This window comes from Euprymna scolopes, chromosome 34 (genome assembly GCF_053919585.1).
Source record: "Euprymna scolopes isolate OS-2025 chromosome 34, ASM5391958v1, whole genome shotgun sequence".
NCBI lineage: Eukaryota > Metazoa > Mollusca > Cephalopoda > Sepiida > Sepiolidae > Euprymna > Euprymna scolopes.
In genome coordinates this window covers 71,016,614-71,042,977 of record NC_136515.1, presented here as the reverse complement: position 1 = coordinate 71,042,977, position 26,364 = coordinate 71,016,614, and the positions used below count along the sequence as shown (strand labels likewise).

At 34.4% G+C, this 26,364-nt stretch overlaps 2 protein-coding genes across 3 annotated transcripts in view; one reads left to right on the top strand and one right to left on the bottom strand.

Moving 5' to 3' along the window:
• The window catches only part of LOC145259280 (NADH dehydrogenase [ubiquinone] 1 alpha subcomplex subunit 9, mitochondrial-like), a 39,307-nt gene extending 32,139 nt beyond the window's left edge, over positions 1-7,168 (bottom strand). The window contains exons 1-2 of the mRNA XM_080117144.1: positions 7,036-7,168; positions 860-1,033 (exon numbers count right to left, since the gene is read on the bottom strand). Coding sequence (XP_079973270.1) covers positions 860-1,033; positions 7,036-7,081 — 220 coding nt within the window. The 5' untranslated portion in view covers positions 7,082-7,168. The remainder of the gene's footprint in view (positions 1-859; positions 1,034-7,035) is intronic.
• Positions 7,169-7,388: 220 nt separating this feature from the next.
• On the top strand, positions 7,389-15,172 carry LOC145259281 (thioredoxin-like protein 4A). 2 transcript variants are annotated; one of them, XM_080117146.1, is made up of 2 exons: positions 7,389-7,521; positions 14,672-15,172. In XM_080117146.1, exon 2 carries the CDS (start codon positions 14,694-14,696, stop codon positions 15,120-15,122), a length of 429 nt encoding a protein of 142 aa, XP_079973272.1. In that variant the 5' UTR covers positions 7,389-7,521; positions 14,672-14,693; the 3' UTR covers positions 15,123-15,172. The 2 variants fall into 2 exon arrangements, with proteins under 2 accessions (XP_079973272.1, XP_079973271.1); XM_080117145.1 differs by having other exon boundaries at positions 7,405-7,539.
• Positions 15,173-26,364: the final 11,192 nt, after the last annotated feature.

Here is a 26,364-nt window from a genome sequence, read left to right as displayed (position 1 = left end):
ACTACAATTTGAAAAAAAAAAAAATTTTTTTAAATTAAAAAAAACTTCTTTCATTTTGTAGATGACATCTCCAGGCAAAACCTCTATAAATATTGGGTGACAGAACTGAAAGGTAACCAAAATAGTCATTTTTCTTTTAAATAAAAAAAAAAAAATTAAATTATTTCTACAAGGAAAGTGGGTTCGCTCTATCAAGCTAGAAGACTACTCACACCTGAGAGTATCCTGTACCTTTTCAAGGCCACCCTTCGCCCCTGCATCGAGTATTGTTGCCACATCTGGGCTGGTGCATCTACCACTAATCTCTCCCCCTTAGATAGGGTCCAAAAAAGAGTTGTCAATCTAATCGATCCAACTTTATCAACTAAGCTCCAGCCCCTGTCCCATCGCCACAATGTTGGATCACTCTGCTTATTTTACAAATATTTTAATGGAATGTCCTCTGATGAACTTGTTTCACTTGTACCCCCTCGACGTACATATCCCGACAAATCTGCATAGCAATAACATTTCACCCCTTCACTGTTGATGTCCATAAATGCCAGAAAGTTTTCTACTCTAATAGTTTCTTCTCTCGAACAGCTTGACTTTGGAATTCCCTTCCTGCTGCCTGCTTCCTTGGGTGTACTGATATGCAGAAGTTTAAATGTAACAAATATCTTGTTAATCTTTCCTAGACATGGCCCCAAATAGTAGCCCCTTACGTACAAGTGGCAATAGGCTTCGTAAGGGGTGAACATAAGTATAAAAAAAAAAAAAGCAATATATTTAAAAACAATTACACACGATACAAAAAAAACTAAGATACAAAAAAAAAAAACTAAGATACAAAAAAAAACTAAGATACAAAAAAACTCACCAAGTTGATTGACGACATGCTTTCCAAGAAATCCAGTGGCACCAAAAACGGTGGCCACAATCCCACTGAAAGATGACCTTCCACCTCTACCCCTTTTTAAAGCAGTCAGAGTACCTGTGCTTGAATCCCTTTTGCTCAGGTAGGTGCAGCCAACCACTTGTGGAACATGATGACCTTCACACAAAGAGAAAAAAAGGCTTTGATTAGTTTTAGATAAATTAAAAGCTTCATGAAATTTTTTTTTTTTTTTTTTTTTTTTTTTTTTTTTTTTTTTTTTTTTTTTACAAAGGAGTCACCACTTATCAAGGCCCGGAAGTCAATCAAGGATAAGAGTTAATAAGCATACAGTGGTCAATGGGAAAATGTCATAATAATTTTTAATAGTGGAAATTTGGTAAATTGGATTACTTAAGGGGAACAGCTCATCAAGAACTTGTTTACGTTGGACTTGAAGACAGCCATATTGTAGTCAGCTGGAAAGCAGGCAAATGGAAGAGAGTTCCACAAAAGTGCCAAAGAAAAGTTTTGTGAAAAATTTTAGGGGGGGGGGGACAAATGCTGTCAATTCTTTTTCAATAAAAAATATAGGGTTTTAGCAGAGAAGCCAACAAATGACTAAGCGAAAAAAAAAAAAAATACAATAAATAAGTGTTACCATAGCCAATAAAAGTTACTTTTATACCTAGTTGGCTTATTTTTTGTGTTTTTAAGTTGTTTTTAATTTTTTTTTTATTTGATCTCAAAAATGCAGTTTTTATGAGTAGATTTGAAAAAAAATAAAAAAAAATGACACCATCTTCTTATTCTGAAAGAAGCCTTGTTTTGAAATTTTATTTTTTTGTGCAAATCTGAGAAAAAACAAAAATACAGCTAATAATAGTTACCAATTGGTTGAAAATTTAATTTGCGACATACCTATATATCGTCAAAGAATGAGAGTTAAATATAGAAACGTATTTTTTTAATTTGAATAAAATAAAATATGCATCAAATGCGCTTGAAACCAAATCACAACGTAATATTAGGAAAATAAACAAATATTTTACTTGTTTGAATTTTATCACAAATATATTTCGAAGGTAGCCTTCATCTTCAGTGTGTTCTTTGTTTTTTTTTCTTCTTTCTTGCCGTGTGTTGTATCTGGCGGTTGTATTTTGAATTGTTTGAACTGTGCGCAGGTAACGCGAGAATAACGTCAAAGAATGAGAGTTCAATATAGAAACGTTGTTTTAATTTGAATAAAATAAAATACGCATCAAATGCGCTTGAAACCAAATCATCTTCGAAATATATTTGTGATAAATTCAAACAAGTAAAATATTTGTTTATTTTCCTAATATAACGTTGTCATTTGGTTTCAAGCGCATTTGATGCGTATTTTATTTTATTCAAATTAAAACAACGTTTCTATATTGAACTCTCATTCTTTGACATTATTCTCGCGTTACCTGCGCACAGTTCAAACAATTCAAAATACAACCGCCAGATACAACGCGCAGCTTTATATAGACTCCTTTCTCCAAATTAACAACATGGCAAGAAAGAAGAAAAAGAAAAAAAAAACAAAGAACACACTGAAGATGAAGGCTACCTTCGAAATATATTTGTGATAATTTCAAACAAATAAATATTTGTTTATTTTCCTAATATTACGTTGTGATTTGGTTTCAAGCACACTTTTAAGGTAGGTGGTTGTAAGGATTACATGGTCGTAATGTATGGTATATAAGTCATTTCCAACTATTCTTTCAGGTTGATGTTCCCAAGACTTGCTGCAACATTGGATGTTTAATTTTTACAGATGGTCCAGTGGAGGTACTACATACTCCATCATGTCTCACTGTGTAGTAGCCATCCCCCAAAAGAACTTTGCAACTTACACTTTTCCGTGTGGCAGAATCTGCATTTTCATTTGAAATGCATTGGTTCATGAGAACCAAAATCTATTTTGGTACTTGTGCAGTTTACGGACCACAGTTTTTTAAATTTTTTTTTTTTATCTAAAAAAAAAAAAAAATAAATAAATAAAATAAAATAAAATAAATTTTTATTTAGATAGGATGTTCAAGTCAAATTATATCTTTAAGGTATCTGTTGTTTATTAAATTGTTAGTGCGGAATAGTTAACACCGCCCCCTCTCATGTTAAGAACGACTTTCTAAATAGTTTTGGATATTTTATTTTTTTACTTTCTTTCCACTTCAATACTCACCTTTAAAATGACGATTTTTACAGCTTTTTGACTATGCTGAAAACGAATATCACAATTAAATTTTTCGCAGACAAGTATTCTGGATATTAAGACCTTTATTATCCAATGTAAGGTTTTACTGGTGGTCATGTTTTTTCCTCAGCTGAAAAGTACTAATGTGCACGCGTGTTACAAAACACCTCCCTCCTCCCTATGTTAAGAATGACGAACACTATTAACATTTATTGGTACTAGTGCAGAGAGTGATCCGGACGTAAATAATAACGGTAATCTCCAAAAATACCGTTAGGGCTTACAACATGGCCGCCAGAAGAGTCACGTGATCCGGTTGATCCAGAACATGAATCGTGCAAATGGAAAACGCAGCCTTGAAGGCAAACTTTGACAAACAATCACAATTTGTTTGTATTTAATTTTTTGTTGATATAATGTTGTTATAAAAATAGGCAAACTTTGAGAAACAATCTTAGATTGTTTTTAGTTAAAACAGTGTTTATAAAAAGTATTTTATTCAGAACAAACAAGTGGTCGACTAGGTGTATCAGAATTTTAGCCGGAATTTTTGACACCCCCAACAAAAAACTGCGAATAAAATATATAAAACTCGTAATTTCTGTTTTTAAAGTGGGTTGTCAATTTTCTTTATGAAATATACTTCCAAAATAAACTATTACAGTCGTTTAAAACATAATAGAAGTATTATTTTTTATTTTTTAAAAACAATGTTTACAAAATGTCTACGCACGTTCGTAGACATTTTGTAAACATTTAAAAAACAAACAAACTGTGATTGTTTCTCAACAAAAAATTAAATGACCGTTCTAAATAAATTATTTATTATTATGATATTGAAAAACTGTTTTTGTACTTAATTATTATGCTTGTTTATCAAAGTTTGCTTTAAATTTGCGTTTTCCGGTTTCGTAATACAGCGATTCATGTTTTGGATCAACCGGATCACGTGACTCTTCAATGGCGGCCATGTTGTAAGCTCTAACGGTATTTTTGGAGATTACCATAATAACGTTATTATTTAAAAAGCCATTATTAACATAGGGAGGGTGTTTTGTACCTATTCTATACTTCAACCTTACAATTGAATAAAAAAAAAATAATAAAACTTTAATTAAACTTGGAAATACGATTTAAAAAATAGCGCGGATCACTCTCTGCACTAGTACCCATTCATTAATAGATTGGGGAAATAGACGAACCTGAACGAGAACCACTCCTCCCTATATGTTAGAGTCGAATCAATAATAATCCATTGAAAAAATTGCAAAAAAGAAAACGAAAGCCGTTGGGGAGGTTGGGAGGGGTATTTATTCCGAAAGCCGTTCTTAGGTTGTGATGGGGGGGGGGGGTTGATTCTCGGGTTTGTATTACTGTACACATAGATTCGAAAAAGTTGTCAAAAAACAAATATATAACAAATAAATAGGCACCGCCAAAAATGGCCGCAAAATCAAGTTGTTGTTGTTTTTTAAAACGAAATTACATTTATTAAAATCCATTATTTCTGAGTAACTTTTTTTTTCCAGAAAGATAAAACCCTGAATTTTATCATATAGAAAACAGAATAATGTAAAACTTTTTCTACTATTTTTAATTCAATTTTAAATGTTAAATTTTCCCAAAAAGTTAACAATTGACATTTTTTGTCTTGCACAAAAAACGTATTTAAATATTTAAAAAAAAAGGTTTTGAAATAATTAATTTATTTATTTATTGTCTAACTAAGATTTAGGATGATTTTCTAAGAGAATATGCAAAAATATTATAATATAAGTACCTGAATTTCAAATAATTCCACTTATTCATATAGCTAACCAAATATTTCGCGTTGACGTAGAGTTCAGATCGACTCTGTTTACGTTTTCTTTTGATGATAAGAAAACTATGGAAGACCAAATAGACCAAAAAAACTTATTTTTCAGTGACGAAAATTTCAATGTATTATTAAGCTGAGGCAGGCCAGTACCAGATGGGTGACCATTTGTATGCGTTTGGTTTTTAATGTGTATGTGTGTGGGGGGCAGGCTCCCCAAAATGGGGGGGGGGCAATTTAAAGCTGAATAAAAAAAAATTATTTCAGCGCGTTTGGTCCACCGTAGTCGAAAGGCGGCAAACGTTTTCAAACGGGATCGAAAAAAATGATGCTATTTTTAACACAAAGGGCACATTATTTATCGAATTTTTTTTTTTGGTATCGATTATTCAAAGCATGCCCTGTTTAATAATGGTCATGCATTATTCGGCTCGCTAAAAAAAAATTGTTAATTTATTTATCAAAAATTTTAAAATAGCTTTTTTCGTATAAATATTAAAAAAAATTTTTTTTTGTTTTGCTTAACTTAAATTAATTATTTTACTTAACATATTCACCGAATTTCACACTTCAAAACTCAAAAGCGGGATAATTAAACACAATCGAAGTTCTGATATTCAGACGTCAAAATAAGGTATGCAAACTTTTTTTTTTTTTTTTTTTTTTTGAATCTACAATTCTGTCCCTTACAATAACACAATATGTTGATTTCAGGTTCAGATGATTATTTTAAGCATATTTGTTCCCACTTCAAAACAAGGGGGGTTTTGTAAGCAAAAATATATATATATATAAATATCGTTTATGAAAAATAAGTACACTGTTATAAAGTTCATTCTTCTCCTAATAATCGCTGAAAATTTCGTATTGATCGGATAATTACCTGATTTTTGGTAGATTTTTAAAAAGGCGGTCCGTCAAAAAGTACTGACCTGCCCCCCCAGTTTTGGCGGTGCCTACAAATAAATGTTATCAAAGGCAAGATAAGTTACTTTTCTACCTAACTGGATATATTTCTCGTGTTTTTATTCAATGTAACATGTTTATTCAGCTCGAACAGTATACAGTGTTTACCGATGTATTGGAAAATTCAAAATGGCGCCCGACACTCTCTTTAACACGGTAAGTTCAGGAAAAGATGTTATAAATAATAAACTAGACAAAATACTGTTAGAAATTCGCTCATTATATGTTACCGTGACATAAGTTGACATATATTCGGTGTTTTTTAATAGTATTTTGTCTAGTTTATTATTTATAACACCTTTTCCCAAACTTACCATGTTAAAGAGAGTGTCGGGCGCCATTTTAAATTTTCCAATACATCGGTAAACACTGCATGTTTTTTCGAGCTAAATAAGCATGTTACATTGAATAAAAACAAAAAAAAAAATATATCCAGTTTGGTAGAAAAGTAACTTATCTTGCCTTTGATAATATTTGTTATACATTTGTTTTTTGACAACTTTTTCGAATCTATGTGTACAGTAATACAAACCCGATATTCGTTTTCAGCAGAGCCGTAAACCTATAAAAGTCGTCATTTTAAATGTTTTATTTAAACACTGTCCGTGAACGGCACAAGTATCTCTATTTTTCTCTTAAAAAGATTACATTTAAACAGTACAAATGCTCGAATGGGTCATAAATAACCGATTCAGCTGAAATAAAATATAATAAAAGACTTAAAAAAACATTTAAGGAGAGGGTCAGAAAAGGACTTGATGATCTCAAAAACAATAAACAAAACTTTCTCAAATGACCTTCAAAGTTTAAGAGAAACATGCCAGTTTTTTAAATAAAACATTTAGATATTTTAACATAAAACAATTAACAGACAATTATAGACATATTCTAAATCAAAGACATTTTGAAATATATCATTTATTTTTAAATTCGATGTTTATTTTTTTAAACGAGTTATTAAAAATAGTGACACTACACACCACACACCGGTACCAATGATAAATACCTTAAGCTACACAACACCAAACAGAACATGACGGTAAAGATAATCAACATTTCTATCAGTGAAATAAAATTAATTTCAATATTTAAGAGTGAATTACGGGCACAGAATCATGAGTCTAAAAATAACAATTATTATTATAAGCGAGAAATCATAAATAAACTCACCAAATTGTCCAAGTTGGACAATCGATGCCCTAGCGATGGCCGCCATGTTTTTGGGCCTACGCTTGAATGTCGGGAAATTTGGGAAAAACAATTTTTTTTTTTTTTTTTTTTTTTTTTTTATATTAAAACCTTTTTTAATAATAGGATTATTTTTACATATTAATTAATATTTGAGCGAGCATAATAACGTTTTAATCCTAATATAATAAAAATAAATTAGTTACGAAAATACCCGAAAGAATGAAAACCCGTAGTATTTCACGAAAAAATCTTTTTAAAAAAACATTTTAACATTAAAAAGTAAATACTTTTGATAATTCTACTTAAAAATAGTAAAAATGAATTTATCTAAAAAAAAAATAGCAAATACTTTATTTAATTATTATAATTTTTTTTCCTTTTCCCGAAATTCTTTCAAATAATTTTAGTTACCGGTGTCAACCCAAAATAGTTCCCATTGTTTTGGTTTCACGTTGAATCAAAAAGGTACGATTCCAGTTAAAGGTGATTTATTATTTATTTTTTGTCCTTTTAAAGGGTGTCATATTTACGTGTATGTTTTAAAACGATCATGGCTAAATGGATAATTTTGTAAATTTGTAATGTTTAATTGTTTAAAACTGTCAATTTTTGAAGTAAGTGTAGATCATTTTCACCGGAGTTGTGGACATTTTTCGAATCTGTGTACAGTAATACAAACATTAAATTTAAGTTTTACGGTATTTTTTATTTATTTAATTGTTAAGTTAAAGTACAGAATAGTTAACAACCCCCCCCCCCTTATGTTAAGAACAGGTTTCTAAATTACAATGTTATTATTTCAACACGGTCCCTACATTGGAGACGTACAGGATTTTATGTAGGCACCGCCAAAAATGACCGAAAAATCAAGTTGTTTTTTAAAACGAAATTACATTTATTAAAATCCATTATTTTTTAGTAACTTTTTTTCCAGAAAGATAAAACCCTGAATTTTATCATATAGAAAGCAGAATAATGTAAAACTTTTTCTATTTTTAATTAAATTTTAAATGTTAAATTTTCCCCAAAAGTTAACAATTGGCGTTTTTTGTTTTGCACAAAAAAACGTATATAAATAGTTAAAAAAGAAAAAGTTTTTGAAAGAATTAATTTGTTTATTTCTTGTCTAACTAAGATTTAGGGTGATTTTCTATGAGAATATGCAAAAATATTATAATATAAGTACCTGGATTTCAAATAATTCCACTTATTCATATAGGCAACCAGTTACTTCGAGTTGATTTGATTACTGTTTACATTTGTGCGTGATAAAAAGCAAACTACGGAAGACCAAAAAGCCAAAAAAAAATTTATTTTTCAGTGACGAAAATTTCAATGTATTATTAACGCTGAGGCTGGCCAGTACCAGATGGGTGACCATTTGTATGAGTTGGTTTTTAATGTGCATGTGTGGGGGGGGGGGGCAGGCTCTCCAAAATGGGGAGGGAGGGGCAGTTTAAAGCAGAATAAAAAAAAAAATATTTCAGCGCGTTTGGTCCACCGTAGTCGAAAGGCGGCAAACTTTTCCAAACTTGATCGAAAAAATAATTATATTTTTAACACAAAGGGCACAATATTTATCGAATTTTTTTTTTTATCGATTCTTCAAAGCATGCCCTGTTTAATAATGGTCATGCATTATTCGGCTCGCTAAAAAGAAATTGTTAATTTATTTATCAAAGATTTTTAAATGGCTTTTTCGTATAAATACAAAAAAAAATTTTTTTTGTTTTGCTTAAGTTAAATTAATTATTTTACTTAACATATTCACCGAATTTCACACTTCAAAACTCAAAAGCGGGATAATTAAACACAATCGAAGTTTTGATATTCAGACATCAAAATAAGGTATGCAAACAAGTTTTTTTTTTTTTTTTTTTTTTTTTTAAATCTATAATCCCGTCCCTTACAACAACATATGTTTTGTTCAGTTTCATATGATTATTTTAAGCATATTTGGAACCCCCTCAAAACAAGGGGGGGGTTGTAAGCAAAAAAAATATATATATATATAAATATTGTTTATGAAAAATAAGTGCACTGTTATAAGGTTCATTCTTCTCTTAATAATCGCTGAAAATTTCGTATTGATTGGATAATTACCTGATTTTTGGTAGATTTTTAAAAAGACGGTCCGTCAAAAAGTACTTACCTCCCCCCCCCCCCCAGTTTTGGCGGTGCCTAATTTTATGTATTTAAGCCTAACCATAAAAAACTTATGTTTCAAAGCTGTTATTTAAAATATAGCCATAAAATTATAAACATCGGATTCACACTTATCAATATTGGTTGTGGTATAATAAAATCCGGTAACCAGTTGCAACAGTTAAAAGCCGGCCACACAAAATAAGGAATTTTGTAGATGAGAACTCTCAGCTATCCGCCCCCCCCCCATTTGATTCTACTCTTTATTACGCGATTTTAACAATTGTTAGGTGAAAGTACAAAATATTTAAGAAAAAAAAAAAGAAAAAAGTCCCGTCCTCATGTTAAATAGGTTTTTGTTTGTTTGAGTTTTTTTGGGGGTTTTTTTTTTTTTACATGGTAGTCACCACTTATCAAGGTTCAGAAGCCACTCGGGGATAAGGGTTATTGCGTCTACAGTAATCAATGGGATAATATCGTAGTAATCGTTAGTAATGAAGATTTGATAAAGTGTCTTACTTAAAGATGCAGTTTATCAGGAATTTGTTTATGTTGGACTTGAAGACCTCCAAGTTGTAGTCAGGTGGGGAAACAGGCAAACGGAAGAGAGTTTCACAGGCGTGCACTTCTAAGAAAGAAGCTTTGTTCATGGAATCTATGTTTTGATTTAGGCACAGTTAAAGAGTGAGGAAAATTATTGACAGTGGTTTCAGAGAAACGGGTGATTTTCATGAAAGATTGGTGAGGGGGAAGCAGAGATTGGAGCTCAGACGAGCACTTGCCATGGAAATAATGATAAAACAAAGACAGGCTCGCAACGTCTCTTCTGTGAGAGAAAGGTTGCAGGGAAGAGAAAAGAGCATCTCCCACTAAGCTACGAAGTCTATTTTGTATTCTGTCAAGGCAGGATAGGCTGTTTTTAGCAGCTCCTGCCCAGATGTGGCAGCAGTACTCCATCCTTGGATGTACTTTGCGTTTTCTATAGATAGAGAATTGCATCAGCAGTGAGATATCTTCTGGAGCGGTAGAAGGATCCCACCATTTTTTCAGCGACCTTGGCAACAGACTTGATGTACATGTTCCATTTCAGACCAGGAGTAAAGGTCAATCCCAGAAGCTTGTCAAAGCATGGAGCCTCCCCAAGACGAGAGCCATCTATTTCAATTGATGCCAGATGAGATGATGTAAAGATGCGAACTTGGTTTTAGATGCATTAAAAGTAACCAGCCACCTCTTCCCCCACTGTACCACGTGCTTAAGATTAGAGGTGAGATAATCAGAGAGAACTTTGTCATTTATTTAATATGGATTCCGGCAACTTACTCATGACACACAGGAGAAGAGAGAGATGACCTATAACCTGAATTTTTGAATACAGGGCATACTGATGAGGTTTTTCGAGGGTGTTGGAAAGCACTTCTCCTTAAGACAACGCTTAAACAGTTTTGTAAGTATGGGGGCAAGTTCTGGTTGAAGCTTTTTCAACACTATAATTGGAATGCCGTCAGGGCCAGTTGCTTTACTGGAATCAAGGTTCTTGATTAGTTTGGCGACCTCACATAGATATTTGTATGTTGCATAGCATGTTATTTATTATAGGAGGAAATACAGGGAGTTGATGGCCTTCGTTGCATAGGGTAGAATTAGCTGCAAAGTTCTTGGCAAATAGTTTGGCCTTGTCTGATGCTGATGAGAGGACCTCAGGTCCATTGATGATGGTTGGGATAGAACGCAGGTTTGTGTTTGCTATTTGCCAAAACTAGTGGGAACCAAGCCGCTGCTCAGATACTTTGGATTTAACAGACTGAGCATATAGCTCTCTTGCATTTTTTATTACTCTTTTGCAGTGGTTGCTGGTAGTCCTGAAAGCAGCTTTAGTCTCAGTACATCTATTACGTTGGTAGCTATGGAAAAAGTGATTTCTGTGCGCGATGGCAGCAGCACATTCTGTGGAGAACCATGGCTGGCTGTTGGGTTTTTGTTGGAATCTTTTGGGTAGTATGAATCGGTCTATGCCTACAATTAACCATTCGGTCAGGTCTGATACTATAGAGGACACATCTTTTTTAAACATGGAATGCAGAGGTAGATCAGATATAAAGTACGGAAGCTATCTCAGTCAGTCATAGAGTGGTTTCTAAACGATAACATTACTATTTCAGCACAGTCCGTATTCTGCATCCGTACAAAAATATATAAGAAACAACACAAACCATGACAGCCAAAGACTGGAAGTCCAAAACTCAAGTTTTGACCTCATCAGTTGAACATATTCGAACTCAGAATTCAAAGCCAGAGTTCCTTGCATGTGAGGCAAGCACCCTACCATGCCACATATAAGAATGTCTATTAATCAACACAGATCAAACAAACTTCAGAGAAGTCCTACTGTGGAAATATACGTACTTCTCAACAAAGGGTGTAGTCATCCCACCACTATGAACTCAGGCTAAGGTTTCACAAGTAGGATTTTACGTTCGCTAGGATGATGTCATCCAACAATCTGTTGCAGAGTCGAAAGGTGAAGGTGCCAATTGACTATGTAACTAAGAAAGTAGACACAAGGTAAAGAGGTAACAGTAATAGCAAAGAGAGATGACAAACTCAATCGGTTAAAGACAGTAGATATCGTATGGTAATGAGGATTGTGAATCTTAAAAATCGACATTTTTGTGAAAAAAAAAACAGTTTTCATTCAGCACCTTCCAAGCGTTTAAATAACTTGCCTGGAATATGTTGATGATAACACCGCAAATATTCTGAATAAGTACTAACAAACTAGCAGGTCACCCAGCGTTGCCTGGTTGTAAAATAAGCAAAAAAATATTATATTTAATCATACAAAATCTGAGGCATATGCGTGTATTATGTTTTTGTAATGCATCTAAAACCAAGCTCTCATCTAGGGAAGGCTCCATGTTTTGATAAGAGTGTATTATGTTTTTGGGGTTTGTATTACTGTACACATAGATTCGAAATAGTTGTCAAAACACAAATATATAACAAATAAATGTTATCAAAGGCAAGATAAGTTACTTTTCTACCTAACTGGATATATTTTTTGTGTTTTTATTCAGTGTAACATGTTTATTCAGCTCGAAAAACATGCAGTGTTTACCGATGTATTGGAAAATTCAAAATGGCAGCCGACTGTCTCTCGGAGAGGGTACGTTTGGGAAAAGGTATTATAAATAATTAACTAGACAAAATACTGTTAGAAATTCGCTCAATATATGTTACCGTGACATAAGTTGACATGTATTCGGTTGTTTTCTAACAGTATTTTGTCTAGTTTATTATTTATAATACCTTTTCCCAAACGTACCCTCTCCGAGAGACAGTCGGCTGCCATTTTGAATTTTCAAATGCATCGGTAAACACTGCATGTTTTTCGAGCTGAATAAACATGTTACACTGAATAAAAACACAAAAAATATATCCAGTTAGGTAGAAAAGTAACTTATCTTGCCTTTGATAACATTTATTTGTTCTATATTTGTTTTTTGACAACTTTTTCGAATCTATGTGTACAGTAATACAAACCCTGTTTTTCTAATGCATCTAAAACCAAGCTCCTATCTTTACATCATCAATGCTCTGATCCCCATCTGGCATCAATTGAAATGGATGGCTCTCATCTAGGGAAGGCTCCATGTTTTGATAAGCTTCTGGGATTGACCTTTACTCCTAACCTGAAATGGAACACGTACATTAAGTCTGTTGCCAAGGTCGATGAAAAAATGGTGGGATCCTTCTATCGTTCCAGAAGATATCTCACTGCTTATGCAATTCTCTAACTATATAAAAGCCAAGTACTTCCAGGGATGGAGTACTGCTGCCACATCAGGGCAGGACCTTCTAAAAACAGCCTATCCTGCCTTGACAGAGTACAAAATATAGACTTCGTAGCTTAGTGGGAGATGCCCTTTTCTCTTCCCTGCAACCTCTCTCCCACAGAAGAGACGTTGCGAGCATGTCTTTGTTTTATCGTTATTTCCATGGCAAGTGCTCATCTGAGCACCAATCTCTGGTTCCCCCCCCCCTTGCCAATCTTTTGCGAAAAACACCCGTCCATCTGAAACCACTGTCAATAAAACAAATTTAAATAATTATTTAATTAATTATTAAATAAAATTTAAAAAAAGATCAGGAAAATGTAATGCAAAAAAAAAAGGATACATGCACAGAGGAGATATAGGCGTGAAAGAAAAAAAGGGAGGGAACCGATTTGCCTTGTCACTGCTTCCGTAGCTGTACACCAGAAGTTAGGAAGTGCATTAGCTGACTATGACCTCTTTTCATAATACGGTTTCATCATCTATCTAGCTCTTCCGTTAACCGCAGCTAATCATCAGCTCAATAGTTAATAGGTTATATCAGCCAGAGCTTTCACATATTGATAGGATAGGTTCAAAAACTCAAAACATTAACTATAATTTTGAATATTTTAAATTATAAAAAAATGTTCTGAATATACTCTATTACATATACATATAAAATGGTCAGTCATATACGACTTTTCAATCTATCCACATATTACGGCTTTTTGATGTTCTTCTAACCTTACAACAGGCGAGACATGTCGTCCACTAATAAGTGGACGACATGTTTCGTCTTTATATAGATTTCGACATTTACATAGGATCTTGTATACACTTCTTAGTCGTGATGTTTTCTGTAGGGGGCTTGAGTCACACAAGGTATTTCTGGAGAGTCAAGTCACTCCTGATGTCATACCTGCTAGAAGACTACTCACACTTGAGAGTATCCTATACCTCTACAAGGCCACCATTCGCCCATGCATGGAGTATTGTTGCCACATCTGGGTTGGTGCATCTACCACTAGCATCTCCCTCTTGGATAGGGTCCAAAAAATGGTTTCCAATCTAATACGTCCCAATTTATCAACTAGGCTCCAACCTTTGTCCCATCGCTGCAATGTTGCATTCCTATGCCTGTTTTACAAGTATTTTAATGGAATGTCTTCTGATGAACTTGTCGCACTTGTGCCCCCTCGACGTGCATATCCTCAACAAACTCACTTAGCAGCAAAATCACACGTCTTCACTGTTGAGGTCACTAAATGTCGGAGGGCTTTCTACTCTAATAGCTTCTTTCCTCAAACAGTTAGACTTTGGAATTCCCTTTCTGCTACCGGTTTCCCTGACTATACCGATATGCAGAAGTTCAAATGTAGCATAAACCAGCATCTTGTTACTCTTTCTTAGGAATGGTCCTAATTAGTATCCCTTTATGTCCAAGTGGCAATATGTCGTGTTTGGAATGAAGGTAAGTAAAAAAAAAAAAAATAAATAAATAAATAAAAAAAAATAAGGATTTCATATTCTTTGAATTTTTTGTTATGTCAAGATTGTATATATATTTTTTTTTTCATTTAATTTTTTTGTTTTCTTGATTCTTTATACAAAATTGGTTATAATATCTGAATTTTTCGCTCACTCTTTTACAGAAAGTGGAACCAAATTACCAAAATGTCGTACATGCTGCCACATCTCCACAACGGCTGGCAAGTTGACCAGGCGATTCTTTCCGAGGAGGACAGAGTGGTCGTCATCCGGTTCGGACATGATTGGGACCCAACCTGCATGGTAATGGACGAAGTCCTCTACAAATGTGCAGAAAAGATCAAAAACTTTGTTGTCATCTATCTCGTTGACATTACAGAGGTTCCTGATTTCAACAAAATGTACGAGTTGTACGACCCGTGCACCGTCATGTTTTTCTATCGGAACAAGCACATTATGATTGATTTGGGTACCGGTAACAACAATAAAATCAACTGGGCACTCGAAGACTGTCAGGAATTTATCGACATTGTCGAGACTGTATATCGGGGTGCCAGAAAAGGGCGAGGTTTGGTCGTGTCACCTAAAGATTATTCTACAAAATATCGATACTGAATCCTCCAAAATGATTTATCATCATCATTAAAATTTGTATATAGAAATTCTTCCTGTTTTTTATTTTTTTTTTTTTGTTTTATGTTTTGTCAGTTTAAATTTGCACATTTTTGTTTTATGAGTCTCACATATAATAACGTTAAGAATTTAGACTCAAATACATTGCATCTGCTGTCTTGATATTTGATTCTACCTAGCCATTTTGTCAGTTTTATTAATTATTTTTTCCTTCCAGCATGTTTTTAAGAAATATCAAAATAACTTTAGTTTGAGTTTGTTTTAAAAGAAATTTATTCCAGTTGGGAAGATTATTACAATAGCAGCAATTTTAAATAACAAATATGTCTTGGGAGACAATGTAATTCTGTGTCAGACTAGTTCTGTGATGAATTGCAGTGTTCACTGTGGCTGTGCAAGCCTATCCTGTATCGACAGTCTCCGTTGCAGATGCTACAAAATATACTATTGCAGTGAGCACATCGTGATTGATTTAAGTATTGACAACAACAGCAACAATAAAATCAACTGGGCACTCAAAGACAATTAAGGCTGTATATCAGGGTGTCAGAAAAGAATGAGGGTTGGTCATGTCACCTAAAAATTATTCTACAAAATATCGATCCTGAGATTTTGGTTTTGAGAAGGAAGAACTGTGGAATTATCCAAAACGGTTTATCATCATTAAAATTTGTATATAGAAATTCTTTCCATTTTCTCTTTTTTTACTTTTCTTTTTTTGCCTTTTTAAATTTGCGCATTTTTGTTTTATGAGCCTAACGTATAAAGTTTGGAATTTAGACCTGCATCGATTTTTGATTCTACCTAGCCACTTTTTTTCCCCCTCATTCCAGTATGTTTTTTACAACACCAAAATATCTTTGGCTGTAGTTTGTTTGGAAACAAAATCATTCCAGTTACAAAGTCCGTTATGATTGCAGCAATAAATATATAACAATGTAAGGGAAATAAATCATCACAGCTTAAAATCTGATTTACCCCCCTTGTATTATTTAATTCTTTGTTGAAGTTTATTCCACTGGACTTATCTCGGTCAATCCTTGGCCTTCGGGACAAGATCAAAGTGGAGTATCTGTTCCGGCAGATACTGCAAGCAAAGACCATATGTGGGGGCAACCCCACATATAAGACCTTGGTCAATGTAGGGGCAACCCTTCATACCAATTGTCACTATCCAGCTCCCCTACTCCCTGGGGAGTTGGTCCCCATTTCCCCTTCACTCCTCACTTTAAAAATCGGCCTTGTGCCTAATTTGCTCAGTGGGGGAGCAAATAAATACCATCTGTTCTTCAGATGCTGCACTTCAATTTCTTGTTCTCTGTCAGTGGAGGAGAAATCCTTCACGACTGAGACAGTTTTTATTTTTGTTCCTTTTCTCCACGTTAAAAAAACGACGCTGGTGTCTAACTTTGTCCCATGGGGAGGCATTGTAAATAGAGACTTATCTCGGTTAAACCTGCAGTACACATGCTGCCTTTGAGCAATGGCAGCTGCACAAGTAGAAGTGAGCCATTGGGGAGAGTGGGGCTTGCTATAGAATTTCTGCATGGAACGTACTTCAATTGCAGTTTTAAACCATTCAGTCGTCTCATTTGCACACTGTTCAGCAGAAAGAGTCTTTTTATAATACCTCATTATTTTGAGCAGTGGCTCTCCAGTTTTGGGTCAAGAATTTAAGGCGATTTCTACCATTATCACAGCATGATCAGCGTTCCTGAATGGGCTTAGGCATTCGTTACACAATCATTGGGAACTGTAGTCAGAAATAGATCTAGAAGTGAGCCATGTTGATCTTGCTGGTCTGGGAAACTTGTCGGAAATATAACCGTCTGTGATGGGGAGATGAGGTATAGAGAAGCTATGTATTGTTCTACCAGCTGCGTTTGTGTAAGTAGAGAATCCAGGCCAGTTACTCTGGTGGATATTAAAGTCACCAAATACATGTACTTGTCTGCTAATATCGAGGGAGAGTGCTGTCAGAGACTTTGTTTATTAGGGTACAGTCCTGGATCGAGGGAGAGTGGTAGAGAAAACATAAATAGCTAATGTTATGTTACATGTTAAGTCTGAAGCACATAAAAGCCTGGTCGTCTGATTCTCCAGTCAAGGGGAGGCTGTTTTGGATATAGACTCTTAAGTCCCTGCATATGTCTGCCTGAGTTCTTACGGCAGAGTGGGAGATAACCAAGCATTTTAAAGTGGTTAGAGGGAATGGAGGAGTGTAGTTTAGTTTCACTTAGTGCTAAGATATCTGGGGTGTTTACTAGGAGAAATGCTTCAACATCATCTAAATTAGTTCTAAGCCTGCGGATATTCATAAATGCAAGCCTCAAGGGAGGAGGCAAGTTGGTTTTGTTTGAGTTTACGCCTGGTTTAATCGTAATTTTTGCTTAAACTATCATTTTATTCATTTACTTTTTTTTTTTAAAGTTTCAGTTAGGATGAGAGGTGCTGAATGAGTGATTGTGCAGAATACCTGACATGCAACACAAGTAGACCGTCAGCTGACTCTTCATCTACAGGATTGTGGCCTCAGGAAAGCCCACCTGAAATGAGCGCAGGGTCGCTTTCCATGCACAACATGGCACTACAATCATCTCAATATTATACACTGTTGATAGAGCAACTGCTCTAAGCACTACCAAAGAGTTAGGGCTCCTGTACTTTCAGTCAGAAACAACAGCCAGAATCTCAATCCATCAGACAAAAGTCAATCCAATCCAATTGCACTGGCACTCAAACACCTTCAGTGCCCAGTTTAGGGGGATGGGATGTGATGGGAGCGGGGAAAACAGCGTTCATTTCCCTAGTCAGGAACAAGGTCAACCACTGGGTGTTTTTGTTGAGTTCCTGTGATAGTACCTCTGCGCCTGGCTAATAGACAAAGAAGGAGAATGAAAGCCGGGCAATAGAAAGAGCCTATCTATCTACTCCTTAGCAGTTTAGGTTTGCATACCTGTCATTTGTTTGAGTCACCAGCTCTAGGAAGGTTGTCGTCCAGGACTGCAGATGCCTCCCTCCCCTAGGTTTAGCTTCAGAGTTTTCCTTCTCTTAGACGGATGACCTGGGGAGATCTATGATCCATCAGTACTGAGAGGGTTTGCCCCGCGCCTAGGTCCTAAACCAGGTATTCCTGCAACACCGCATGGGTGGTTAATGTTAATGGATTAGTTAATAGAGGTTATACATCTACTGAAAAGTTACACGTCTCAAAGTGATTAAAAAGGACATTACTATGCTTTCCATTTTCATTGTTACTGAAAAAGGGGATAAGTAAGAATTCATGTGGAAGCAACTAAATTTGCAACAGGTTGGTTTAAGAAAGAGGAGTTAATATATGATTAAGATATAGTTTATATGTTAGTTTAGGATAACATGTTTAAGTATGATTAACTTGATATTAGGAATTAAAATTTGGTGCCCAAACTCTGAATACTTAAGATGACAGGAGGATAAAATGTATATTCAATATAGATACAATTAACAACATTTTTATGATTTACAATACAGTACAGGTATGACTGGAAAATAAAGTATAAGCTATGGCATATTCTCTAAGTATAATTAAGTATAAATTGATATAAGGCATGCTTTCAGTAGATATGAATACATGGAATTGTAGATATTTAGTATGTTTGTTATGTTCAGACTTCAAACAAAGGAAGATGACTTCGCCTTGCGTTTAAAATCTGGAAAGAGTATTGGTTCAGTTTTTTTGTATTATTTATTGTAATACTATCTCCTATCTAAGGGAAAAAGTGATAAAAGTTGCTATTTAATATAGGTCATAATGTCATAATGATATAAAGAACTTTTTTTTTACAAAGGCATCACCACTTATCAAGGCCAAGAGGCCACTCGAGGATAAGGGTTAAAGAGTGTACAGTAGACAATTGGACAATAAAGTAATCGTTAGTAATGGAAATTCGGTAAATTTATTAACTCATATGGAACGGCTCATCAAAAACTTGTTTACGTTAGACTTGAACATAACCATATTGTAATCAGCTGAAATAAAATTTAGATGTATGATCATTGGATATTTGAGTTGATCGGGAAAATCATGTATCTATTCAGAAAATGTCTTAGTAGTGATATAACTAAGATTAAAGTAATTTTCAAGGATATTGAAAGATATGAGCTATCAAATTGATCAGTAGGGCTGTAACAATATTCTTTTAGATATATGTTCTATATTCTCTTGATATGCTGCAAAGATTCTTTAAGCATATGCTTAAGAATATGCTTTTTTTTTCATGGGGATATTCTTATTAAAAATGATATGCTGCTTTGAAACGGAATATTCTCTTATATATATTCGCATATCTATATATCTATAAAAGTGAAAGTGTGTGTCTGTGTACATTTCCCTATGCAATAACTCTGTCAATTTTAAGCCTACAGACTCGAAATTTGATATACAGGGTACTGAGATTTGGGAAAATCGACGTGATCGGTTTCCGGGCAGAAATTTTGCAATTAAGGGGTCAAAGTTGAGCGATTTGATCTTTGAGAACTCTTCCAAACTCCTCCGACAATTTTGGGTCTACGCACTTGAAATTTTAGATATAGGTTCCTTCGACATGGATTTAATGTAATAACTTGATTTGACCCCTAAACAATAAATTTTAAGGGGTCATAATAGGGGTCAAAGTTAAAAAAATTGACTTTTTTTTTTTTGCTCAGCATACACCTCCAAACGCCCGGGCAACGCCGGACACCCATGCTAGTCTTTTTATAAATCGCATATTTTCACCAAACTTCAAGCAAATCTGTGTATGCTTGGTAACTTTTACGTTAGTAGCAATATTAATGATTTGTTTAGTTTTATTTCATAGTATAGTAAATGCGTTTACTATAGCTTCTGGTAAGTGCTGTTAATAACACAGTATTTGGTCGTTTATAAATTCTATCGAAGATTCCAAAAACGGATAAAAAACGCCAGAAAAGATTTAGAAAAAACGGTTATTTTAGCGCTATAAATACTTTGAACAGTTAAACACTCTATAAAGCTTAAACAAATATTTTATTCATTACAGTTTACTATTAAATACGTCTTTAAATTATCGAAATTGAAGCTTCTGCGGTTGTCTGCTAAAACGGTCTTATATTGAGAAAAAAACTTGTTCCACGTCGCATGACACTATGACAGTATATTTTTAAGCTGGCCATTTCTTCGGCATTTAAAACTTTAAAATGATCTATGTCATCCATATTTTCTTGTTTGTTTTGAAAAATCTTCCCATTGATATCTGTATCGATATGTTTTTCTTTGAAATCACACTCTTCAGCTTTTTACGAAATAGGGAGTCGTCCATCTCCCCAAGTGTTGTTTCGACCTCCGTAACTAATGTTAAAAGACTCAGCCAAATACGTCTTTAAATTATCGAAATTGAAGCTTCTGCGGTTGTCTGCTAAAACGGTCTTATATTGAGAAAAAAACTTGTTCCACGTCGCATGACACTATGACAGTATATTTTTAAGCTGGCCATTTCTTCGGCATTTAAAACTTTAAAATGATCTATGTCATCCATATTTTCTTGTTTGTTTTGAAAAATCTTCCCATTGATATCTGTATCGATATGTTTTTCTTTGAAATCACACTCTTCAGCTTTTTACGAAATAGGGAGTCGTCCATCTCCCCAAGTGTTGTTTCGACCTCCGTAACTAATGTTAAAAGACTCAGCCATTTTGTCTCTTACTTTGCAATATTTTTTTGTTAATATGGAGAAGCTGTTGGTGATAAAGCTGAGGTTAATAAGCAGTGATTCCTCCTCCAACAGTTTTTGGCATCCGATATACTTTGTGCCTCTGTTGAATCTAGGGACATCACGGCAGCAGTAATTTCATATAAATGTTTGGCCTAATAATGCGCTATATCTAACCACGTAAAAATCACCTGTAAAAATCTTACGAGACACAGGGGCGTCTCAAACATTATTGCTAGATGACGTGCGCACAAACGCACTTATGCAGTTTGATTTTGTACATCAATGTATAAACATCAACCTCTATGCACGCAAGTTTGCTCAAATCAAGTGCATACTCATGAATAACCTAGTCGACTTTCTCAAATATGTCCTGACTTGTAGTGCCATGCATAGGGATCAGTTCAATCAGTTCTTCATAAATGTTAAATTCATCGTCACAGGCCCTGATGAAGGCCGCAAGTTGTGCTATTCCAGTGATATCACCAGTCTCATCAATTGCAGGCGAAAAGTGTTCAAATTTTAATGAGTCGGCCTTTATATGACACTATTGCTCTCCAGGGAGAGTTATTTAGTTAAGGAACGTCCTGTGAATGCAACCAGCTCCCCAAGTGTTAGACACGATATCCAACGATAGGCGCATGGAAACTTCAACACAACGGGTCGATATGTCGTCAGCTATAACTAGTTGGGATAGGTCGCTTCTTGTGTCTTCATTGCGTCGTCACAGGCAACATTTCCATCGTTGGCAGGGACTGGCTGGGACCTCATGCTGAAATCGAACACTTGTACAAAAATAGCGGACAAATGCATTTTTATAAAAAATATATAATTTATTTAACATTTAACAAATAGGAAGCATATTTTTATAAAGACCAGTTGAAACCAGACGCATGCAGCTAAAACTGCTATGTCACATCTGCTGACCCCAGAATACAAGCTTCAACTGCTTAAAAAAAAGCAATAGAATCATATTTAATTCTCTCTCTCTCTTCATCGAAAGAGAGAAAAAAGAGTGAGAGAGAGAGAAATAGAAAAATAGAGAGAAAAAGAGAGAGAGATTCATACATAAAACGTGAACATTGTTTTGTTTTTGTGTTCTTCAATGACCAGTTCTGGGGGCTTCTACATTAATAAACCTTGTCTGTACTTGTGAGGTGCACATGTGTTGAGCAAGTGCTTGTGGGTTTGGGAAAGTTAGAGCATGTCGGCTGGGTTTGAATGACAGTCGTTTATTAGTATTCAACCAAGTCCAAACGATCTGAAGTCAAAAGGTCAAACCCAAAAGAACTGGTCATTGAGAAACACACACACAAAAAAAAAACAATTGAAAACGTGGGCATTGTCATGGAGGAGAATTGGGCTCTTTTCTGTTGACTTATGCTGGGTGTTGTTGTCGAAGTTTTAGATGCATTTCATCCATTTGTTGACAGTACTTCGCCGTAATGGTTTTGCCTGCATTCAAAAAACTGTAATAGATGAGGTCGCAGACCACCAAACAATCAGCATGACCTTCTTTTGGTGCAACTCTGACGTCAGGAAGTGCCGTTCAGCTTCATTGGCATCTAACTACTGAACTGAGCACTGCCAGTTGTTGTAAAGAATCCGCTTTTCATTAACAGTCACAATCCGGTAGAGAAACGAGTTGCTCTTGTTGTGTAAAAGAAGGGAAGATGACACTTCATAACGGCATTTCTTTTGGTTGTTCAATTGGTGATGCCCCAATTTATCAAGTTCTTTTGTCTTTCCAATCTCTCTCAATTGACTTTGATTAAGGCTCTTAATTGATCGTTGTTAACATCCGATGGCCGACCATTACGTTTATCATCAGCAGTGTCAGATGTTGCCATTAAAAATGAGTGATAAAAATTTGAATAATTAGACTTATTGCTTTTTGAAGATTATAACTACTTGAAAAATGTAATTTAAACCCTAATTTTTATTTTCAATAAAAGGAGCAAAGACCAAATTTTAAAATAATAAAAACGTTTAATAGAAAAATTTGCAGTATTATTTTTTTAAATGGGTTTTCTTTCAAAAAGATTTCAAGAAAATCAACGAATTTTAACTTACTTCAAATGTAAAAATATATATAAATTCTAAAAAATCACTTACCTATAAAAAATAATCAATGAGTGCTTCTTTCTTCATTGTTAAGAATTTGTCCATATTCATATTTGTACTTTTTAAATAAAAGAGTTTTTTAAGCAAGGATAAAAAAAAAATACGATTTTAAATTGTTATAGGAGAGGTTCACAAACGGAGTTGTCTCTCTTGCTTCCAGTTGAGAAATACGAAGGCCGAAAACCGCCATAATTAATTATTTCAAAACATAAAAACAACACATTAGACCAAATATATTTCAAAAGTAATCCCGGTAGTAACTATATAAAGAAACAAACATTTGAAGTGTTGATATGTGTCTTATCTCCTATTTGAATTTCTGACATGTGTTTGCTGTCAACAATCAAATTAGTCAGTTATGGGTCACCGTATTTGAAAAATGATCACATTTCACTCATCAGTTGAATAATTAAGTTTACTTTAAAAACAAACCAGCCAACAAATTTTCCATTTTTTTTTATTCTTTTAAAGAATTACACAAGTTTTTGATATAAATATTTTATTTCTTCTTTATGCAATGAATTTTTTTTCTTCCAAAATCTAAAAAAAAAATAACATTGAATGAAATAGAAAAAATTGATGTAGGTGTCCAATTTTTACAGGACAATATTTTCAAAATACGAGGTTTCACTTAATAAAAAAAAATCAATGTGTTTTTTTAAAAAAAAAAGGTTTTAAACTTTTGACTTTACAAGTAAATTTGCACACAACTATTCTTTTGTTTTTGTTTTAAATTAGCTTATTTTATTTATTGATCTTTTATCTTCAATTTGTGATATATAAAACTTAGGTGAGAAAATTAATTATTTTCTTTTTAATAGACATTTCAAAATGGGGGTGGGGGGATGAATTTAAGAAAGAAACGTTTATCTAGCATATTATATTCGATTTATTGGAAAGAGCATAAAATTTCACATTAAATCTCAAAATATCTTAAAAATTGAACCAATAGAAAAATTTTGATAGATTTTTAAATTGAAAAAATTGAAAATAATTTAACTCGTAAAATTCAATTCATTTCATTACTTAGAAAAAAATGGCTGCATGAGCGCGTGCATGCACTTTGTAAACACTTTTTTTTTAAAATAAAAAAATAATATTTCTATTATTTTTGAAAAAAACTTTAATAGTTTACCTTGGAAATATATTCCATAAAAAAATTAAACAACCCACTTTAAAAAAAGAAATTACGAGTTTTGTATATTTTATTCACAGTTTTATGTTAAGGGTGTCAAAAATTCCCAAAAAATTCTGACACATCTAGTTCATCATGCCCAAGACTCTCATCACCACCTTGAAAATTTCTTAAACCACCATAAAAAAAAAAAAAATTATGCTGTGTTCTGAAATGGTTCCTGGGCCAAACGTTTCATTGATATCGCGAGCTGTTCCAGCAGCTTTTTGGTCCAGCTTGAATTGAAATAAGAAAATTGTGTGATTTGGTTTAAAACAATTGTAATTTAAACGGTTTGCAGCAGCCGACAGCCGCTACTAACAAGCAGAGCTACTTCTCGTAACTTCAAGATTTGAAATCTATTTCTCCATGGCTTGTCCAATCACAAGCCAGCTCTAAGTCACGTGATCGAGTATATAAAAGGCAAAATCACAAACCCTTCTCTCTCTTTCATGGTGCTCTGCCCAGAAGCATACATCGCCTGGGGCTTCAGCCCCAGGCTGAACGTGAGTATTACAAGCTATATTTCTCTTTAAACTCCTACTTGCTTCCGCGTGCCGCGCCTAGGCGAACGTTCTTTGCCATGCTAAAGCGCTGTCCACGTTGATACGACTCACACACACTCATGACAACATGGCAACGCACTGAAATCTTTACCCTTTCTTTCTTTTGGCCGGCTTCCTTTGTACTGACGGCTATTAGCTACAAACATTATTGTCTCCCTTAACACGCCGGCAATATATATTTCTATCTTTAAATACATGAAACACTTTTCTCTCTACCAATGAACTCTTCGCTACTATCACATAAGCGCGTGTGAACACTAAAATCTCTTGCTAATACGTTTCTCTCTTGTACTTTTCTAATAAAGCTACTATCGAAGGCAACAAATAAAGTTTATTAATATAGAATAAAACTTCCATTTCATTGTTGTCTCATTTCTATAGGTTGGATACAGCGAAAAAAACGCTCTTTAAAATTATGGGAACATGATGAAAATTAGCAGCGAACCGGATGTTAACGCATCCACCAAGAGAGACAAAATGAAAAATCGTCTTTTGCACATGGCTCCACGCATCACTTCCGCTTGGGAAGAAAAAAATAAGATAACCACAAAATAATTATTGACGAATGGCAGAGCTCCGCGCCTAAAATAAACACCTCAAATATCACAGTCACTGGGAGCCAGTTTGCGACTATAAAACGAGGGTTTTGAGGGAACCAAAAGGAGGGGAGAGGAGATTCGCCCTGCTGCATCAGTGAACGCACGGACAGATTCTCCCACCCGACCTAAAGAGATGAAGAGAAGAGAACTCGCCCCGCTGCGTCAGTGAACGTATGGACGGATTCCGTCACCAAACCTGAAGAGACATAATGAAGAAGAAAAAGAAATAAGGCACCAGTGAACTGAATCCGATTACGCTCTCATATTATGGGCCAAACGCCTTCAATTCTAAACACTGCCTAATTCATACAAACCAAAGAAGAGAGGAGGAAAAAGAAGACGAAGACGCCGAGCTGCTAGCTGCTGATGAAAAAGTCACCCGCTTTCCAATTACAAGCCAGGACACGCATCACCGACAGCAGGATGACCGGCCTACCTTAACCATTTCCATCGTTCAAAAGATAAGTTACATTTTAATTCATTTTCATTTATTTTTAATTCATACATACCTACAAACATTTTACGAACATTCATTCCTTGCCAAGTCATACATACCTACAAACATTTTACGAACATTCATCTCCTTCGTTAAATCACATTCCATCCTACGAACACTTTGCCTCTCCTAATACAAGTTGTTAGTAGTAAATAAAATCGGTTCTCAACCTTCAATATTCGTCTGTCTTTAATTATATGGAGTCAGAATCTCCACACTTCCAACGTTATTCATTTCATGCATTCTTTGTTGTGGCCTCTATGGCATCCTTTCCCACCTCTAATCCTTTTTATAAATACTGAGGCGATAAAATAATATATACAGTAACGGTATTATAACGAAAACTTATTTGAAAATACATCATTTGAAATCAAAATTCGAAATTCCGCAAGAACCTTCTTATCAACCTCATAGCCGTTATTTGGCGTAAATCCAGGATCAAATTATACATACACACCAAAAAAAAAAAAAAAAAAAAAAAAAAAAAGGATTTTTGAAGGCAAGGGAGATAACTTTAGCTTTTGTATACAAAGTTACTTCCCTTTAAAATTAAAAAA